The 21,075-nt window shown below is 35.8% G+C and overlaps 1 protein-coding gene and 1 long non-coding RNA gene across 2 annotated transcripts in view; one reads left to right on the top strand and one right to left on the bottom strand.

The window, feature by feature from the left end:
- The window catches only part of LOC139757326 (uncharacterized), a 35,976-nt gene extending 16,195 nt beyond the window's left edge, over positions 1-19,781 (top strand). The window contains exon 3 of the mRNA XM_071677750.1: positions 18,862-19,781. Within this exon, the coding sequence (XP_071533851.1) occupies positions 18,862-19,757 (896 nt within the window). The 3' untranslated portion in view covers positions 19,758-19,781. The remainder of the gene's footprint in view (positions 1-18,861) is intronic.
- On the bottom strand, positions 1,878-15,623 carry LOC139757271 (uncharacterized). Its single transcript, XR_011714559.1, has 3 exons — positions 15,514-15,623; positions 13,120-13,326; positions 1,878-11,644 (listed from the first exon to the last, which is right to left on the bottom strand). It is a non-coding gene; the product is annotated as an uncharacterized lncRNA (long non-coding RNA).
- Positions 19,782-21,075: the final 1,294 nt, after the last annotated feature.

The following is a 21,075-nucleotide window of genomic DNA, read 5'->3' as shown; positions in this document are numbered from 1 at the left end:
AATGAAATACACTCTAATCATTTGACCAAAGTGTGAATGTCAAAATTTGGCTGTCATCACAGAAACCATTTGCTTGGATGAAATCCCCTTCCCACAAAGACATTCTGAGGTTAAACTATCAGTCCAGGCACCAATAGCAGGACCAAACGAACATCTGTATAATATTTGTCTTTGTAGTAGCATTTCCACCTATTTACAACCACTGTGCTGTGTTAATATCACATTTAGCAACTGAAGACATTTTCTTTCCATTCCTTTCTTTTTGTTATTATACTTAAGCGCCATTTCCTATGTCAGCGAGGAAGCCCAACCCACTCACATACACGTACTCCTTATGTGTGTCATAAAAGGCAACTAAAAGGGGAGGGAGTGGAGCACTGGAAATCCTTCTCTCCAGTTTTGACTTTTCCAAAAGAAGGAACAGAGAAAGGGGCCAAGTAAGGATTTTCCCTCTTACGCTCAGTCCTCTGTTCTTAACGCTACCTTGCTAATGCGGGAAATCGCAAATTTGTTTATGGATGGGGTTGTTAGGGAGGTAAATGCAAGAGTTTTGGAAAGAGGGGCAAGTATGAAGTCTGTTGGGGATGAGAGAGCTTGGGAAGTGAGTCAGTTGTTGTTCGCTGATGATACAGCGCTGGTGGCTGATTCATGTGAGAAACTGCAGAAGCTGGTGACTGAGTTTGGAAAAGTGTGTGGAAGAAGAAAGTTGAGTAAATGTGAATAAGAGCAAGGTTATTAGGTACAGTAGGGTTGAGGGTCAAGTCAATTGGGAGGTGAGTTTGAATGGAGAAAAACTGGAGGAAGTGAAGTGTTTTAGATATCTGGGAGTGGATCTGGCAGCGGATGGAACCATGGAAGCGGAAGTGGATCATAGGGTGGGGGAGGGGGCGAAAATCCTGGGGGCCTTGAAGAATGTGTGGAAGTCGAGAACATTATCTCGGAAAGCAAAAATGGGTATGTTTGAAGGAATAGTGGTTCCAACAATGTTGTATGGTTGCGAGGCGTGGGCTATGGATAGAGTTGTGCGCAGGAGGATGGATGTGCTGGAAATGAGATGTTTGAGGACAATGTGTGGTGTGAGGTGGTTTGATCGAGTGAGTAACGTAAGGGTAAGAGAGATGTGTGGAAATAAAAAGAGCGTGGTTGAGAGAGCAGAAGAGGGTGTTTTGAAGTGGTTTGGGCACATGGAGAGGATGAGTGAGGAAAGATTGACCAAGAGGATATATGTGTCGGAGGTGGAGGGAACAAGGAGAAGAGGGAGACCAAATTGGAGGTGGAAAGATGGAGTGAAAAAGATTTTGTGTGATCGGGGCCTGAGCATGCAGGAGGGTGAAAGGAGGGCAAGGAATAGAGTGAATTGGAGCGATGTGGTATACCGGGGTTGACGTGCTGTCAGTGGATTGAATCAAGGCATGTGAAGCGTCTGGGGTAAACCATGGAAAGCTGTGTAGGTATGTATATTTGCGTGTGTGGACGTATGTATATACATGTGTATGGGGGGGGTTGGGCCATTTCTTTCGTCTGTTTCCTTGCGCTACCTCGCAAACGCGGGAGACAGCGACAAAGTATAATAAATAAATAATAATATATATATATACACATATGAGTGAATGTGTCTTTCTTTGTACGTTTCCTGGTGCTACCTCGCTAACGTGGGAAACGGTGATGAAGTATGAAAAAACAAATTCAATAATCTTAACCATTACACCTAGCTTCACTGAACTGCTTTGGATATTAGTGCTTACTGACATTGCTACATTATGTTAAGAAGTTGCTTGTATTTGCTTTTCATGCATGAGATGATGCAGAACTATAACTTAACAATGTTTTGTACATATTATTATGGTGCTGATACAAGGCTGTTCAATCACACAAAATTTCTGTCATGGTAAATAATTTATTTGCCTAAAGTTTACAAAGTGTTGGAATATCTTAATTACATACAATTGGCCAACTAAAGACTGAAAGCACTCCTTTGCAGAAAAATTCTGGTTACACCTACAGACTTTCATTACAAGCAATATTGGAAGTACATTAACTATTTGTTACAATATATCCAAATAATATAAAGTAGAGTCTCACCCATTTACAGTGCTAAGGAATAAGCTCATCATATGAAAGTGAAGTTTGTGAAAGGTACAGTAACGCCCTACCATCCCTCAACCCCAAGGAAATATACAAAAATGACCAACTTAATTTAAATATCCATTACAACAACTCTGAGAGTATTTTAAACTTGTCTTAACTAACTCTTTGTCCAAAAAATCTTACTAGTCCTACTTCGTTTTATTGATTGGGTGCAGCTCAGTCCACAATGCTGATTGGTAATTATGTCAATGTGGAGGGGGTAAGTTATTCCCAGGAAATCTTACTGAGACAATAATACTGTAAATTTAAAACCCTAATACAAGAATAATACTTAATCGTAATATCTTATAATACAAATATGGTACATATTCAATATCAAAATATTATACTGTAGTATTCAAAAATGAGTGATTGGTGTGCGCTAAATGAAACCTTTAGAAGTTAGCAGTAGCTTATTCGTTTTTATGTGATGGACCATACTTATCCGCTGACTCCTTGTCTGGTTTTTCATTTTAAACTGTATCCAAAATTTCAATCCTCTCCTATTCTGTTAAGCCATATCTTACATTTCATAGGACCCAGCAGCAGTTGGGTACTGCTTAAGTGGCATTGTGAAATTAACAGTGCCAGTGTCTGATCACAACACAGTACAAAGTGTACCTTGTTCTTGCCCAAGCTCAAAGATAATATGATCAAGCTTAGCTGATACAATAGTTGTTTTTAATTTTGTTGTACCTGCTCTTTCCACCTTTATTATGAAATTCATATATATATATATATATATATATATATATATATATATATATATATATATGCTATCACTATGAAATACTGGCCTCCCTTGCTTTAAATGAGTTTGCTATAAATATATTCATGGAAAAAAATTTACTTTTACCACATAAACTTTGATGTGCAAGAGGTGTGGCTCGATGATTGAGCACTACTATTATGTGCAGTATTTCATATTCTTGGTATCATAATAGACTACAGCATCTGCAAGAAAACATTGTCCGCCCCAATAAATTTTCAAAGGCAATACATGTCTAAGGTTTATTGTGAATACAAGCATATGACGCTCTCAAGGAGAAATCATAGTATATCTAGCCACTGAAACTAGAGTTTCTAACAGTGTGAGCACCAGCAACCTGCCTCAGTATGCCTCAGGCTATCTTGAGGGAGGAATGTTTTTCTTTACTCTTCCTGAGTGTCATTTAATTTTGTGAATTTCACTTCATGCTTCAGGATGGTTGGCTTTTACCTTTTTAAGGAGAAGGCCCGATTTCTCACCGAGAAGCAAATGTGGGTACACATAAGATTTCTAGGCAAATGATCAGGCAGCTGCTTCCTGTCACTTCATCAGTGCCTCCCTCATTCAGATCAAGACCATATGGACCCATAACAAAGACTTAGAATACTTCAGGAACCTTGCCAATTCTATTCCCAGAAGTGTGCAGATAGTACTCAAGGCCAAAGGAGAGATAAAGAGACAGGTTGAGCATCCCTACTCCGAAAATCCAAAATCCGAAACTATTTGCTATCAAAATCATAAGTTCTCTGAATGTCAAACTCACATTAAACCAAGGATAACCTAAGAGTGAAGAATCCAGGTGCTAAAAAGAGAAAAGAATACAAAATATCAATTCTACCAGAAATATAAAATATACTCTAAATACAGAGATTACAAACTATATATCAAATTAATTTGGATTCTGAAATCATAACCAACATTGTGATGATGTCAAGTTCTTTATGCTAATACGTAGCACTCTACTCCAGCCCTGCACAATCTGCTCCTCATGCTGTAAACTTCAGCCAAAGTTGGTGAGTATTATGCATTTACATACATTCTCTGTAGTTTTATATGGCTTACATATTCTAAGTCTTTTCTAAAAAAAGAAAAGTCTAAAATTGGGAAAACTGGATCAAGAGGAAGGGTTTGGTATGTAACCCCCTTCTAACAGAGAAACCTGACCACTTTTGAGATCACTTTAAACAATTCTACCCAAGAATGCATCCCTCATCTAAAGTGAAGGACAGTACCCTAAATTGCCTTATAATGAAGTGCAAATGAGTGAGATTCTGCTGTACATGTCTATTAGAAAAATTCAGATTGTGACACAAAACTTACACTTATACAGTTAAAGATAATCAACTTATAAACAGTATTTGCATACAAGCACAATATAAATCAATTGAATTTTACATGCCAGGTAAAGGGTATTTTGGACAAAATCAACAACAATCTGAAACAATAACACTGAAAAACATTACTAATGGAGAATTAGAATAAGCATGGTATCCAATATGAATGGTATTACGTTTCATAATATTCACTTAAAGCAAAGGTTGATGATACAGTACAGTCACACACACAAAAATACAAAACATGTTAGCATTTATTGTGCACTGGCATCCTGAAAAACGTAGAATTACAGTAGAGCGGTCGATGGACAGTAATTTTTGTTTGTAATATTCATTAAGGTAACATCAAAAATTTTACTTGTATAAACTACAGCATAAATACTGATGCAGTGTAGAGTAATATAGTCTCATCTTAAATGTAATGCCAATAAATACTGCTTAATAAATACTTCTCTGGTTTTGCTTATATATGCAGAATTTTGGGGGGATTGGCAGTAAATTTTTATTTCAAATACATTACATTGCTCCCAAGTGACAGTGAGTAAGAAAAGCTTAAGAGACTAACAGACCACTGAAGTTCCTTATATTGTAAAGGTGATTTCTTTCCTAAGTTGAAATATTTCATGAAATAGAATTAATCTGATGAACTTCAGTGCATGTAAAACATAACTACACATAAATAACACCATGAATTTTATGTATCTAAACGGAACTGTGGTATAATATTCACTCATATGACTGTCATATATTCTGCAGGAATATTATGGAAGGCCTAAATGCCTCCCCATACAAGTGTATATTAGCTCGTGAAGATGAGCAAAACAGGAGTAACACATTTTTTGGTTTCTGGATAACGGTAATACTGGTCTTTTAGACAGACCCATATAGTTCTAGCTATCCAACGGTAAAGGAGCAATTTTGCTTTTTCCAGTTGCAGTCCTCATATACTTGAACTTCATGGAATGATTTCTGTGGAGATTTGTGAGGCCCGTTTTGCTCCTAGATGATGAAACTAAACTTTACTCAATGATGAGATTCCTTGTACTTTTAGTTCATTACAGATAGTCGACTTTGCAGTTTTCTTCAGATCAATAGCCAGGTTTGTATGGATCATAGATACCATCAGGATAAAAAAATTCTATATACCTTACATATATTGTTGTGCTGTTAGGCTGATCAATGTAATGAACATGTACTAGAAGAAAAAATTACTTTACCTAGTCTGGAACTCAGCAATACTGTACCTGATTTATTTCATGATTATGTACCATTTATAACAAAAAAAGGTGATCTCTTGCAAAGATTTCTAGTTCCCTCATTCTAGTACATGTAAACACGAACAGTCCAGACTTCAGAATTCTGGAAACTTCAGAAAAGTGAATTTTTTTGAGATTTGTCAATGAAATGTTTGATTTTGTGCACTGCTTTTATAATTCCCATTAAGTATTGTGACATCATGCATATACCTAGTATGAGAAAAATATGCTATCACACTGATGAGGCAGCCTAGCCCACTTGCTTGATGAACAGCAAGTTAGATTATTTTTTAATGTATTTCTTCAAAAACACTCAGAATTTTGGAGGACTAAGAAATTCAGCAATATACAAACATTCTGAATTTCTAATGCTGCACCTACTTATGATAGCAAGGATCTCTATGTTTAATCCTTAAAAGCAATATTTAGTCTTTAGTAATTAGCCATACTACATTCATGAACTCATTTGTGATGAGGTCTTGATTCTGAAATGCACAGTATTCTACTGTTCTCTTTTAGATTATTACATGAAACCTTCAAATTCTATATGCTGTATTCTATTTCCTTTCTTCAAGCATATATATTTCCTGTTTTTGCATTTAATCATGTCACTCCATCTCAAAAGTTCTAAGGCCTTTAAAATATGCTTATCAAACTTTGTACCTGTAATGGAGTGTGTTACACCTGATAGTAGATTGTTTATCAGTCCCTCTGAATTATCCCATCATACAGGTCACCACATCCTCTCTTTTACTTAAAATTATCACAAGTCTTAAAGACAACTTAAAAACAGTTTCATGTTAGGAGACCACTGATGTTTCATCTACCTTCTATAGTATTTTCCTGTTTTACCACAATGTAAACTGGGTCAAGCATTTAAGATATAATTTCAATACATGACTGGTGATTTATATAAAAGTTAACCTACTCTCAGGTGATAACTAATGTAGTCACTGAATTGTTAACCATAAGTCATATACAAAAAATGAAAATGTGAATTAAGAAAATTTTTCATACTAGCTTCAAAGATTTTCTTATAAGTTCAGCTGATTCCACATCCTAACTTTCACACTTCAGGGAACACATTTCTAGTTTCTTCTATAGTTCTAAAACCTTCTTTTTGCAATTTTTCTTGGTGTTTTACTATTTTCATCAGGGATTTCCAATGTTACTCCTTTCCCTTCTACACACATAATCTTCTAGAGATTCATTCTTAACAGGATGATTTTTTTAATAAAAGCTTAATTAAAAATTGTTATCATACACTTAAAAATACAGAAGAGCCTAAACTGTTACTTCACTTATTGCTTCTGCTGATGAAGTTAGGTTCTAGAATTAGTAAAGCTGAAAGATGTATTCATTAATACCTTTTTCTTCTGTGAAGATTGTCTTTATTTCTAAATGATACTGGGTTCTTTCATACTTTAGCCTTTTGACATATTTGATTTAAGAACAGTCTATATTCAGTGACTTCAATTACTTTCCAGAACTCTCCTTCAAGTGTAATTCCCACAACACTCATATCAAAATTCCTTATGTACCTATCAATTTTCGTTTGGGTTGCATGCTTGTTCTCTAGACTGCCACAGTTTCATATCTTTGGCATCCAAGACCTTTGCATGTTATTTCTGTTTGTATTAACTCAATCTGTAATCTGGATCTTTTGCTCTGAGCAACTGACCCTATTGCCTAGATCAGATACATTACATCCCGCTTCACTTGGGTCCCACTGAAAGCACTTGGTCTGGCTGTCTTCAGGGTGTGGTAGCAATTGATTAAGCTGGTCTTTGGTAAGCTCTTCTCGCTCCATTTGATCTTGCTGCATCACTCTTGGTCTTCAATTAGTTAGTCCTGTTTTATCACTCTAAGTCTCAGTACATTTGGTCAAACTGTACTGAATCTACTGTTTAAATAGCAGGTGGTTTTACAAGATTGTGTTGAACTTGGTCTAGCTGCATGATGATTTGATTAACCCATTCGCTGTCATGTTTTGGTACTGTTAACCTCCAATCACTGCCCAAAATAAAAACAATGGACAATGACATATTTACTGCTGACCTCCAATCAACACTCAAAATGAAAAACAATGGAGACTGTATAAAAAAGAAAAATAATCAAAATTGGCTTGAAGACCTTTACAAAAATGAAACAATGGTATCAAAGGTCGCATGAAAATAAGGAGAGGAGGTGTACTGGCCCTGTGGTGCATAGCCTGTTTCATCATGATGTGTTATATCGCTATGTTCACAGAACATGATAAATTTCTAGTGTTATATCTTCACTGGAACTTCCATGCTTTTTCACCGTTTTATTATGATATATTTCTAGTTTTGATTATTGAGGTATACTTGGGTGAACAATAATTCCAACCTTGTTTTTCTTTAATCTTGTGACCTCAAAATTTGAATCATGTACTTCATTACAGCCAGTTTCATCACTGTCCATCTTATCCAGTCATACATACTCTATAGGGCGATCTTCACTCTAAGCATCTATATTACAATCTTTTTCACCTAAGAATCTACTCTCAGAGTTGCTACTGAATGAAACTATGTGTACCTGGTCATACAACAAAAAAGCATGACTTCATCCTTGAAGACATGATAAACGACTAATGCTAATAAGAGTGCCACACACCAAAGCAAGCTTAAGAAAAATCTAATGGCTGGCAATAGTGACTACAGCCACACAAAAGCATGTTCCATAACCAAATACTTCAATTTTTTGCTGCAAGACTATGTTTCACAATTGTCTGGCATTGCCTGCCTCAGTAAGGTAGCACCAAGAACAAATTAGGAATGGCCCTATTTGTTCATATGCACTCTCTCACTGTAATGTTACTAGTACACACAATCTGAAGCCAAGCCATACAGACTATTCCATGGTTTCTCCTGACTGCTTCAAGTGCCCTGGCTGAGACCAGTCACAGCCCACCCCCCCATACCACACTGATCTAATTCATTCTATCCATTGCACACCTTTCACCCTCATGAATGTTCGGGTCATGATACCCGAAAGCCTCTGTCTTTACATTTTTCCATTTGCCTTTCAGTCTCCTTTTCCCCCTGGTTCCCTACACTCTTCACACAGATACCCTAGAAGTCAGTCTCTCCTCACTCATCCTCTCCATATCTTTGAATCATTTTAGCACACACGTTGGTCAGCTCTCTAAATCTGACTGTGCTTACTTCCTCACTTAACTCTTACACGGTCATTTCTTGCATGATCAACTTGTTGACTGATTGATTCTTCAAAATTATCTACTGCATCAACACCAAAGGTCAATAGGAGCAGATGCTTTAAAGGAAATATCTAAAATTCTAAAGGGATGAAAAAATTTGAAGAAAAAATCTTTTAAATGAAGGATCAATATACATGATTTTGTATCTAAAAACAAATATTTACAAAATACCGGTTTCCTTCAGAAAATCAATCAAATTAAAAACGTCATAGTCTTTAAAAGAATTTAAAAATTTTTCTTGTAGATGCTGAGAATACCACATACACACATTTCCACATGGGCCATTATTAATGGCACCTGTCACTTTCCACAGATTGAAGGTTGATATGGTATGAGTTAATCTTGTGTCTAATGTACAGCCTTACTAGATTAACTGATTATTTAGTCTCATGCCACATCAACTGCAAAGGTCAGCAGTGGACTGGGGGTTTTTAAAATCAAAATATATAAATGTACGACAAATATAATCACCAGTGATGGTGAATGGGTTAAATCTGACAAATGGTTATATCAAGTTCTACTCCACCCTTGGTCTTAGCACATCTAGTTCAGCTGTACTATAAATTTGCTGGTTTGCTTACATTTGGTACCATTGATGAATTACTTTACTCTTTCTTCTATTGAATTCACAATTCACCTTTTGCTTCTTTCTAGCTATGGCACTCTGTTATCAAAGATCTTGCATCTGGGAAAGTTCCTTTCTTGTGCTTCATAATTTGAACTATTTAACTTTGCAATGTCATATTCTGAACAAGAATTTTCAATTGCCAAAATTCTCATTCTTGTTCAGGTATTCTAAGCTTCATTTTCCTATGAAGCTAGGAATTTTTATGTACCATCTAAAAGTTGAATGATGGTAACATATTCATTGTATGGGCATTAAGTCATCCATCATGCCTCATCGAATACATCCAAAGTGAGGTTTTTCTTTTCTAAAGTCATCACAAACAAATATCTTCACATATGTCCTTCTTTTGGAAGATATGCTTTACTAGATCCTCACCAAAGGACCCAAAGATTATCCTGTTTACAATAATGGAGCCCACAGTGTTCTCTTTGGTATACTGAGTGAACCTCAGATTGCCTTGAACTCTAAAAGACATTTCCTGAGATGACCTTCAAATACCCATCACTTCTCCCTGATCAGTTCAGGTATTCTTGATTTAATTAGAATAAAATCTCTCTCCCAAAATGGCTAGAGTCTCTTTATTTCATTTTCAAAGTATTAATTCATTAATTCAGTGATTTTCACCTGTTCATTTCAACTGAAAGTAGGCTCAGACCTTATGTATTCTAATAATTCTTTATCTAGATGCATTCTTTTCTTCGTGTTAATTCAAATCATACAGTTTCATGCAAGCAATTTGCCTTATCATGTGGCCTAAGCATTAGTTAGTTCATAATAACTGAGTACTCTGAATTCTCTTCAGGATGTGTGCTGATCCTCATACTGACGTAATCTCAACTTCCACCGTACGGGCATTTCCTGGGATGTTCTCTTGATATCTTACAGAGTTTTTCTTGAGGTATCAGTTATACTTTTACCATGAACTTCATTCAAGTGTGAATAAACATGTGGGTGTTAAGGCTACTCTTCTGAGTGAACTGCTTTCCACATACCACACATTCATATTTTCTTTCACCAGAATGAACAGCCAAATGAACGTTGAGACTGTTCTTTTGGGTGAAAGTTTTCCCACATTCCTTGCATTCAAACCTTCTCTCACCAGTGTGAAGATGCATATGGGTGTTGAGGCTGCTTTTCTGAGTGAACAGATTTCCACACAGTTCACACTCATACTTTTTCTCACCAGTATGAATAGGCATATGTATATTGAGATGGTTCTTGCTAATAAACTTTTTCCCACACTCTTGACATTCAAACTTTTTTTCACCTATATGAATAAGCATATGGGTGTTAAGACTACTTTTTTGTGTAAACTGTTTCCTACAAGCCTCACACTCATATTTTTTCTCACCAGTGTGAACATACATATGAGTGGTTAGGTGTCCTTTGATGATGAACTTTTTCCCACAGACCCCACATGCAAACTTTCTTTCCCCAGTGTGAATGAGTTTATGAGTGATTAAGGTGCTCTCCTGAGTGAACTGTTTTCCACATTCCTCACACAAAAAATGCTTTTCACCAGTATGAATACGCTTATGCTTGATGAGGTTGCTCTTTTGGGTGAATACTTTCCCACATTCTTGGCATTCGATCTTTTTCTTTGTGTGACAGCGCATATGATTGCTGAGGCTACTCTTTGCAATGAATTCCCTTCCACATTCCTTGCAATCATACATTTTCTCCTTACAATCAAATATTTTCTCCTTGCAATCATACATTTCCTCCTTACAATCATACATTTTCTCTAGGTTGACTCCAAATACCTGTACATCCATTATTACACTACCACTGAGGGGAATAAAGAAAAGTAAATGAAGCTACTATTGCACCTCAAAGATTAGCTTACTAATATTCACTCATAAGAATTACTGAGCACTAGCATACATATCCTGTGACATATCAAGATGAATGTTTTTGCACAATGATTCAATATCTTACAAAGTCAAACTCAACACAGATTATTTTCACTGGTAAACATTTCTTACTAACATTTTACTTCCATTGTCTAAACTTAAAAATTTTGTAGTGCCCCATAACACAAAGACTGCCACATGTATTCAACAAAGGGAGCAGAGTATTCAATTACTATTCCTAAGAAAAGTAAGTTTTAACATTGTTCCTACAGAAGTCTCTGTTGAGTCATCTGCAACAAAATATTCAATTTTAATCTTGGGTTGAAGATTTAACCTTGCCAAAAAACTGATTCTTCAAGACTTTTCTCTTATGACCTGACATAAGACACTCTTGCTTCTCTTTTGGTCTTGTCATGGGGTGACTTTAGTTCTGTATCTGAAACAGCATTTGACATTAAACATACATTTCTTTGTGATGATATTATGTATGGTAATTTCAACTTTCAAAAACACGGTGGCTTAAGAATCTTCTCCAGACATTTAGGTTAACAACAGACCTTACTTTTACCGGTGTCAGTGAGTCAAGAACACTACTAAAAATATTTCCAACATATCTACTGACATTTATAGGCCAAATAAATCTCTTGGAATAAAACTGACTCAATGATATGTGTTCAGGATAGGAATAAGATGTGGATATAAGAAATTTACTATAAGCAGTGTTAGGGTATATGCAAATTACACTTCCTGACACAAGCACAGGCAGCAACTGGTATGATAACTCCCATCATCTAAAACTTGTCATTAACTTAACAAAATACTCAAAAATGATGAAAGACTATAATAGTGAGGAGCATGATATTTTAACAGACAAATGAACATTATTGGTTCAATGTTCACCAGTTTTCAAAAATATCCCAAACACATAACTGATCTCAAAAATATAACCAATTTCAACCAATCGAAAAGTAAAAAAAAAAACAGGCAGCTTACAAGACCCTTGTCATATAATCAAGCTAATACCATGCACTTTTTCTAAAAGCCCAGCATGAAAACTGGGGAGGTTAAGATCGGACATGTGACTTTCTGCTTGTAATGCAGGAAAAGGAGACATTATACAGATTACTAGACATAAAGATGAAGATGTAACTTAAACAGTAGCCTGAAATATACATATGTCAAAACAATGGCTAAAAATCTCCAAATACCTAAAATGATATCCACAACAATAAAATTAAACAGTACTTCATATCACAAAAAACAGAAAAGATCATATGGCTGTTGAGTACTATCTAAATGCAGGGTAGCAAGTGATGGTTGACGGAATCCTCCTGATATTTCCAAAAGGCTGTTATGGTAATAGGTAAATACTATCTATCTATCTATATCTCTGATGCCTGTTCCCTTCAGGAACTCCTTTTAAAGGGTGACCAAGGGAAAAGTCTCCATAACTTGTTAACTCCAGTGCTACTTTTTAGCTGTAGTGCCTTACCATTAACAGACCACTGGCAGAAGGCAACCCTAGCACAGTGATTTCAGAGGCTTCTTCTTAACATTCCTACTGACTACTTCTACCTAATGTTCCAACCTATTACTTATATACCTAAAGCTCCCACGTAATATTCCTACTTACAATTTCTACCTCATGCTCTTCTCTAATGTTTCTACGTATTACTTCTATCTATTCCTCCTATCATTTTGCAAAAAGGTAGGGCTAATTGCATATCAGGCAAATGATGCAACTACTACTTATTCCCGCATAAATATAAGAATCTGAAAGCAAAATGAGGGTTGCCTTAGCAAATATACATGCCATATAGGGAAAGCCAGTATGATGCGGGTAAAAGCAAACTGAAAATTTTTATACCAGGTTAAGTGGATATATGAACAGTGTTTGTGATGAAATACAACCTGTGATGGCTGTGGTTGAGATTCATCATCATCAAACAAAAATTTCTGGCAGTCTTCCCTTGGTGGTGCTTGACTGCACTTTGTTAAGGTGTGAAGATGGTCAAAGCTGCAAGTTCTAATAAGCAAAGTGGCAGCTCTCATGTAATTCAGGTTGATTTCACTTCTCATGAAGCTCAAGTTTAGGCTGCATAACATTTCTTCCTCAACCTGAAATATTTCAAATATAATTTCTTACGACTATTATATCTTATATCTAAGTATTCAGAGAGGTATTCCCATTTAAGCTTATGAAGCTTCTTTCTACCTCTTCTATAATCAAATTTCCTCATCTTACATTTATTCACACAAGTACCTAACAGTAAAAAAATATGAAATACCACTTATACAATGAAAAACTAATATGTTTAGGTGTGGAATTTTCCACTTGTAATGTCAAGTTTCAGATTTTGGAGCATTATGGATCTTTGGGTTAGAAATGCTCGATACAGTAATGCCAATATTACCAAAGAGACGATATGGACTAAAATTTACAGGTCACCAAGTCAATCTGGACTGTAAGAAATACTTCTTTATCAATGACATTATGAATGCATGGAATAAGCTTTCAGAAAATGTTGTTCAGAGTAACATCCTTGATATTTTCAAAATTAGGCTTGATGATAACTTGTTACTCTCCATTATCGAATATTCATCTAAGCAATCATCATAACTCAAGAGGTATACCATGATATCTTCTCTTCCACTGATCTCTCCCTATCCATGCTACAGTAACATACCAACATTGATTAAACATTGATTACCCTTTCACCTGCTTTGAAAGGTTAAGAATTACTGTATCATTCTTCAACAACAGGAATAATATAGGCATGTTAAGTCGAGAGGCTGGAGCTCAAGTTTATCCTTACTATTGTCTTTGTAACAAAAAGTGAAGGGATGCATGACATACTCATGTTCATTCTACCTTATGACTTTCTTTAAAAATTTCCTTCAGGCATATTAATCTTGCAAGATATTTTTTCCAACCTGTTTTCCATCCAGATTGCTGCTGGAGGGAGGAGACAGAACCTTTGCTTTAATATCCTCTTCTACTACTGCTTTTAAGGGGACTGCCCTCTCTCTTTATTTTTCTTTTCGAGCAGTATCGAGGCCAGACCATCTCACTTGAACCTTGCATCTGTGTATCTATGCAACAAACCCTATCTGTTACTGCTGCCTCATACCCTTGTTCCATTGCTTCTGAAGTTGTATTTAAAGCTTTACCATGACATTTACTGGGTGGTTTCTAGTGGTATTCATTGGTATCTAATGGTACTGTACAGGGTGACCCTGTAAGCAATTCTTCCCTTTACAGTTTCCATTCCTTGTCTATCTCTCACTTTTTCTCATACCTCACTCAATCTCTCTAGTCATTTCTTTTCCAAGCTCAATTACTTTCACCAGCCTCTTCCCAAACACAGAAAATGTTGATATATTTCTACTGTAAGTACCAGCTGGTAAGATATTCATAGATTCTGTTGATTTTTACTTTTACATTCATTTACCTCATTTTTCATTACCTCTATAGTTTTCACCAGTACCACATTACTTTTGCAGATAAGTATACAAGTCTCCAAATCACACACTATCAGTCTATATAATTTCAACTTCGTAAAAAGAATGCTTTGGCACCAGTTACATATGATTCTATTACGAAACAGAGTAGGAATAGGAGAGCTAAATTGAAACGTGTACTTTTCAGGCAACAATATCTCTTCCACACCACAAAAGTAAATTTGATTAGGTCACATAAAGTATAACTTAGTCATGTTAGTCTTTGACATATTAAGCAAAATGGCATAATCACATACTTGTAACATAAATCTAAGTATAATTAAGTTTGGTTTGGTTTGGTTTGGGTAGGTCGGATGATAAGGTTGGGTAAGATGAGGCTGGGTATGGTTGGGTAAGGTTGCTTTTGAGCTGGGTAAGGTTAGTTAGACTAGTTCAGTTATGCGTGATCTTGCTGGAATAAGTAATATAAAATTAAGTTAAGCTGAATTTAGATTATGTTGGTCTTGTAGTTTGTGTTGAACTGGTTGGTTTGCTCTGAATGTACAGTTTGGTTAGCTGAAGTTCTTCCAGAACAACTATGTTATACAGTTATGTGAAATTCCTATGTTGTTTAAGGGTACCGAAATCCAAAGCACACATCATATCATATGTTGCTCGAGGATACTAAATATCCAAAGCTGCTGTATTCCCTGTAACACCGGCAAACGATACAAAAGATTTAAGCTTCTGAACACATATCGAAATTACTGCCCAACATTAAGAAAGGTTACCTACTTTAAACAACTTATTCAAACACCCTCATTATCCTTCTCCTCACTAATAGGTAATAATTATGCACATTACCTTTCCAGGGGTTACAAGCTGCTACACTCTCCCTTTATTTTATGTTTCTTTTCTGCTGAGCTTAAGATGCTTAAAGACGTTCTCCAGCAAATAACGCTAACAAGGAAAGCAGAAAATTGGCGCACACTAAAGCCAGCGCACACGCACCTGGATATGTTATTTTTGTAAGAAAATTTCTTACAGTGTGACAATAGTCAGTTTGATAAAAATAGAATGCATATATTGAATTTCTCTATTATCAATGATGTTATAAAAGAATGCATAAGATGAAAATATCGATCAGAATATATTATTCATGGTTGCAGTGAATAGAAAAATGTCTATCAGACAAGGAGCTTGAACTGCTTTATGAGCATTAATCATGTAATCTTTAATATCTTTAACATGACTTTGTCTCTGACCAATGATTTCTGGCTTATGAGAATCAGATCCTAATACAAAGTTGCACCCGTGAATGCGATATCTTTCTTGAAGAAAAGTCTGTAATTTTCCTTTCTAAAACTACATAGAAGGATGCACTGCTATGACTATTTTTTCCACTGTTAAAGTCAGTAATGCTCTGATTATGCTTGAAGTTCAAACAAAAATTATGGTAATAGGGTTTCTGAAAGCCATATATTTCATGCCTGAAAAAGCAATGTTTGTAAATAACATAATTTTAATCATAACTTTTATATCACTCATGCAGATCTCTTGGAATCCTATATAAAAGGATAACAAATGATTCATTGAATAATTTCGAAGTCATAAACAATGGAAATATCAAGTCCCTGTTTCCTGTTGCACCTAACTGACCATGTCTGTGATAGTAACATAATGTTTTGCAAAATTTCGTTGTGTTAGCTTTATAGATTCATTAACACCATGTGTCATATATTTCATTTGAATGTTAGTTACCCTTGATTCATAGTTCTTGGATCTGCACACTAGCAAACAATAGGCTGTTTCAGCTCATGTCTCAAATATCTGATCTCATGTTGTAGTGGACGTATCATCACACAGCACCACAGATAACACAACCATCTGAATATACAAACTAGATAGAAATCCTCCATCACAAGTACTCTATCATTCAGTGACATTGTATATGTTATTGTATAATTCGCATAGACAGAACTGATATTTCAAAGAACTCTTCATCAAAGTGTGTTTCAGGGAAATATAATAAAACAGAAAGGAAAACTAAAGCTGAGCTAGATTGACCTCGGAATGTTTGGAAAAAAATAATGTTGCGTGTTCGCTAATAATTCTGATTGCTCAATTTTTCTTATACGTTGTATTGACTGTTAGCTGGAAATGTTCCTTGGCTTAACTCTAACCTTGACTGCATCGAGCTACAAATGTATGCAATATCGTGAAAGGGGGTTAGGATAGATAGTTGCGTTTAATTTGGTGACATTAGTTAGTTAAATATGGTTATTTGTAAGGAATAAATAATGATAATGATATATCATGCGTATTATGCCATGTCCTTTCACAATATTCCAAAAGAAAGTCTTACCCTGCTCTCTCTCATGTAAACAAACAGTAGCTCCAGCCATAACAACAATTAACCTGTCTACTCATTTGCCTCAAGTCTTAATATATGACCACAGCTGATTCCCACCCTACGTTCGACGACATAATAGAGTTGCATTTTACATAGATTATTAAATTTTGGTATGAGACTATGTCTCCTGTGGCACATCTTTTCCCCGAAATTTCTTAGTTTAGATTTAATGGCTTATCATAAACTTACCTGCTTTAGGCTTTACAGTCGGTGACCTAACTGGCCTGGACATTATAGACGTCAACCAAACTGACTTGTATCTTATAATTGTTGAATGAGGTGATCAGCAATTACTGTGCATAAAAAAATGTCATTGATCCACATTTCATTCTTATGATTTTCACAATGATTACAATTCAGAGTTGAACATGATGACATTGACTGATTCTGATGATATAGTTTTGGTCATGCTATTTTTGATGGGACAGGAACTGCTGAAAATGATGAATGTATCATTGCTTTCCTTCCAATATATACATGAGCCTAAATACCAATGAGATGTATTTTCATTTGGTGGCATTTTGTTAATGGATGGTAAATTTCATCATTATGTTTTTTCCCTCTCCAGGATATACTGGATTCATCCTGGCAACAGCCACTGAAGACTCAAGCGTCTGCTTATGTTAGATTTATGGAATTTTGTAATTAGAAATGTGAAACGACCAAGTATGCCTACAGTAGAATATGGGTAATCTGAAATAAGGTGAGATATTGGAAGATACTGATATGAAGATGGGAATGAAATTAGAGTTTTACTGCCTGCAAAAATTTATCCATATGAATATATTAACTAATATCGGTTCATTTTAATTTACCCAAATATTATTGTTTTTGGCTCAACATGAACTAAACATCTGATGAATGATTAGATTTTTTTTCCAGTTATCAGGACTTTACAAAGATGTGAAATTGGTAAAGATTTTATAGAATATAGTCAGTGGACTCCTGTGAAGTGACAGTTCATTAAGTTTAATTTCTAATTGCCAAAATGTTTTGATGAAATATCATGTAGAGAGGATTTGTTTGTGATGTATTAGGTGTGTAAAACTTTTACAAGGCATGTAAGTCACTTGTATTTTTAGCTACCCTATGTTTCTAAGGAATGAGTCTCAAATGTTTGGAGATGCATTGGTTAATAATGAAAAGTTGAAGGATTAACTGGGCATTGTCACTCATTTGGATGCATTAGCTATTTTTACATAGTATCAGTAAGTACCAAGAATGACACATTTTAAGGTTCAACTCATTTGCAGATAAAGAACAAAAACCACACTATTACAAGGCCATAAGAGAAGCAGAATCATTGGATATTTGATTTTCAAGACATGGATAGGATCTGAAAGGAAAAATGAGACACTATTTTGTTTGATTGTTGTGTTCGTGAACTTCTCATGTTTGCATACTCTGCAGGCACCGCCTTGCATCCAGAGATGTGTTTCTGTAAAGTGAAAACAGTTAATGTAAGAACACTTGAATGATGCTTAATCTTTTCTGGGATCACTCTTGGAGCAAGTTATGAAACATACTTTTGATATTCACTGTGTTTTGGGCACACTTAAGATATTTTGAGTTTAAAGATTTATTTTTTCATTTTTTGAAGAACATAGTGTACTGGTGGAAAACAGAAATACAAATATTTTTGTACATTGAGGAAAAGTTTAATAATGTTTTGCCATGTACTCTAATACCCTGCTTAGTTAGCAGTGATATGTATCATAAAATATGCAAGATTAGGTGTTAGTTATATCAGTTAGCAGTACTTGATTTAATTTTGTTTGAGGTATGTGGTGTCTCCTGAGGTAATCAGAAAATGAATATAATTGTACTAAGCCGGGCAAGAAAGTTTGAATGTTTGGAATGTGGGAAAAACTTCATGAGAAAATTCATTTTCAACAGACACCATCTTGTTCATACAGGAGAAAAAAAGTTTGAATGTGAAGAATGTAGAAAACTGTTCACCGAAAAAAGCAAGCTCTCCAGGCATATGCTAATACATACTGGTGAGAAAAAGTTTGAATGTGAAGATTGCAGGAAACTATTCACTGATAAGAGTACTTTTACCAAGCATAAAATTACTCACACAGGAGAAAGAAAGCATGAATGTGAGGGATGTGGGAAATCATTTACCTGCAAAAGTCATCTCAACTCACACATGCATATTCACACTGGTGAGAAAATGTTTGAATGTGAGGAATGTGGAAAGCTGTTTACCCATAAGAGCACCCTCACTAATCATAGTCTTACTCATACTGAGAAAAAATATGAATGTGAGGAATGTGGCCACTTATTCACTTGCAAAAGTCACCTCAACTCCCATAAGCTTATTCACACAGGTGAAAAAAGGTTTGAATGTGATGAATGTAAAAAGCTGTTCACTTTTAAAAGTGACCTCACCAAGCATAAACTGATTCATTCTGGTGAGAAAAACTATGAATGTGAGGAATGTGGAAAACTTTTCACTCATAAAAGTCATCTAATTTCCCATATGCTCATTCACACAGGTGAGAAAAAGTATGAATGTAAGAAACTATTTATTCATAACAGCCACCTTGTTGTGCATAAGCTTATTCACAGTGGTGAGAAGAACTATGAATGTAAGGACTGTGGGAAGTTGTTCACTCAAAAGAGCACCCTTAACAGACACAAGCTCATTCACACTGGTGAGAAAAAGTTAGAATGTGAAGAATGTGGGTGAATGTGGGAGTGGATCTGGCAGCGGATGGAAACATGGATGCGGAGGTGGATCATAGGGTGGGGGAGGGGGCGAAAATTCTGGGAGCCTTGAAGAATGTGTGGAAGTCGAGAACATTATCTCGGAAAGCAAAAATGGGTATGTTTGAAGGAATAGTGGTTCCAACAATGTTGTATGGTTGCGAGGTGTGGGCTATGGATAGAGTTGTGCGCAGGAGGATGGATGTGCTGGAAATGAGATGTTTGAGGACAATGTGTGGTGTGAGGTGGTTTGATCGAGTAAGTAACGTAAGGGTAAGAGAGATGTGTGGAAATAAAAAGAGCGTGGTTGAGAGAGCAGAAGAGGGTGTTTTGAAATGGTTTGGGCACATGGAGAGAATGAGTGAGGAAAGATTGACCAAGAGGATATATGTGTCGGAGGTGGAGGGAACGAGGAGAAGAGGGAGACCAAATTGGAGGTGGAAAGATGGAGTGAAAAAGATTTTGTGTGATCGGGGCCTGAACATGCAGGAGGGTGAAAGGAGGGCAAGGAATAGAGTGAATTGGAGCGATGTGGTATACCGGGGTTGACGTGCTGTCAGTGGATTGAATGGGGGCATGTGAAGCGTCTGGGGTAAACCATGGAAAGCTGTGTAGGTATGTATATTTTGCGTGTGTGGACGTATGTATATACATGTGTATGGGGGGGGTTGGGCCATTTCTTTCGTCTGTTTCCTTGCGCTACCTCGCAAACGCGGGAGACAGCGAAAAAAAAAAAAAAAAGTATCGGTAACTGAGAGCATTATGATATATTTTCCATGATTATTTCAAGTATAGATGTGTTTGAATATCTTATCTTTCAGTTTTAAAACAAAAGTATTTTGAGCTAAAAAAAATACCCCTAACTATTCAGGGGGGTATATAGGGGAAACAGCGCCTATGGCAAGCACTGAAATTGCGCCCCTGGCTTGATTAATAATTTACATACAGTGGATGTATATAAAAATATAAATAAAGTGTAATCATAAACTGTTAAGGTGTTATGCTAAACTTAAACTTATATTAACTCTTAAAGACTTCAAGTCTTATTACGTAATATTGAAACATTTTCTTGAACGAGTGAATTCTTTAAAAAGAGGAGGCACCAGTGCCCTTATTTTGGGACGCCCAAGTCCCTTATATAAAATGACCAGTTCCTAACCCAGGCACATGCCAGTGCTTTATGTATAGATCTACCAGTACCTTATGCAAGGCTCTATCATTGTTTGTTTAAAGGAGCCTATAATGTTTTACATAATGAACCTCTGCTGCTTTAAATTAGGATAATTTACACCCTCAGACCA

The sequence above is a fragment of the Panulirus ornatus genome, chromosome 25 (genome assembly GCF_036320965.1).
Source record: "Panulirus ornatus isolate Po-2019 chromosome 25, ASM3632096v1, whole genome shotgun sequence".
In the NCBI taxonomy this organism is placed as follows: Eukaryota; Metazoa; Arthropoda; class Malacostraca; order Decapoda; family Palinuridae; genus Panulirus; species Panulirus ornatus.
The sequence above is the reverse complement of the archived record's forward strand: the minus strand, read 5'-3'. Positions and strand labels throughout refer to the sequence as shown.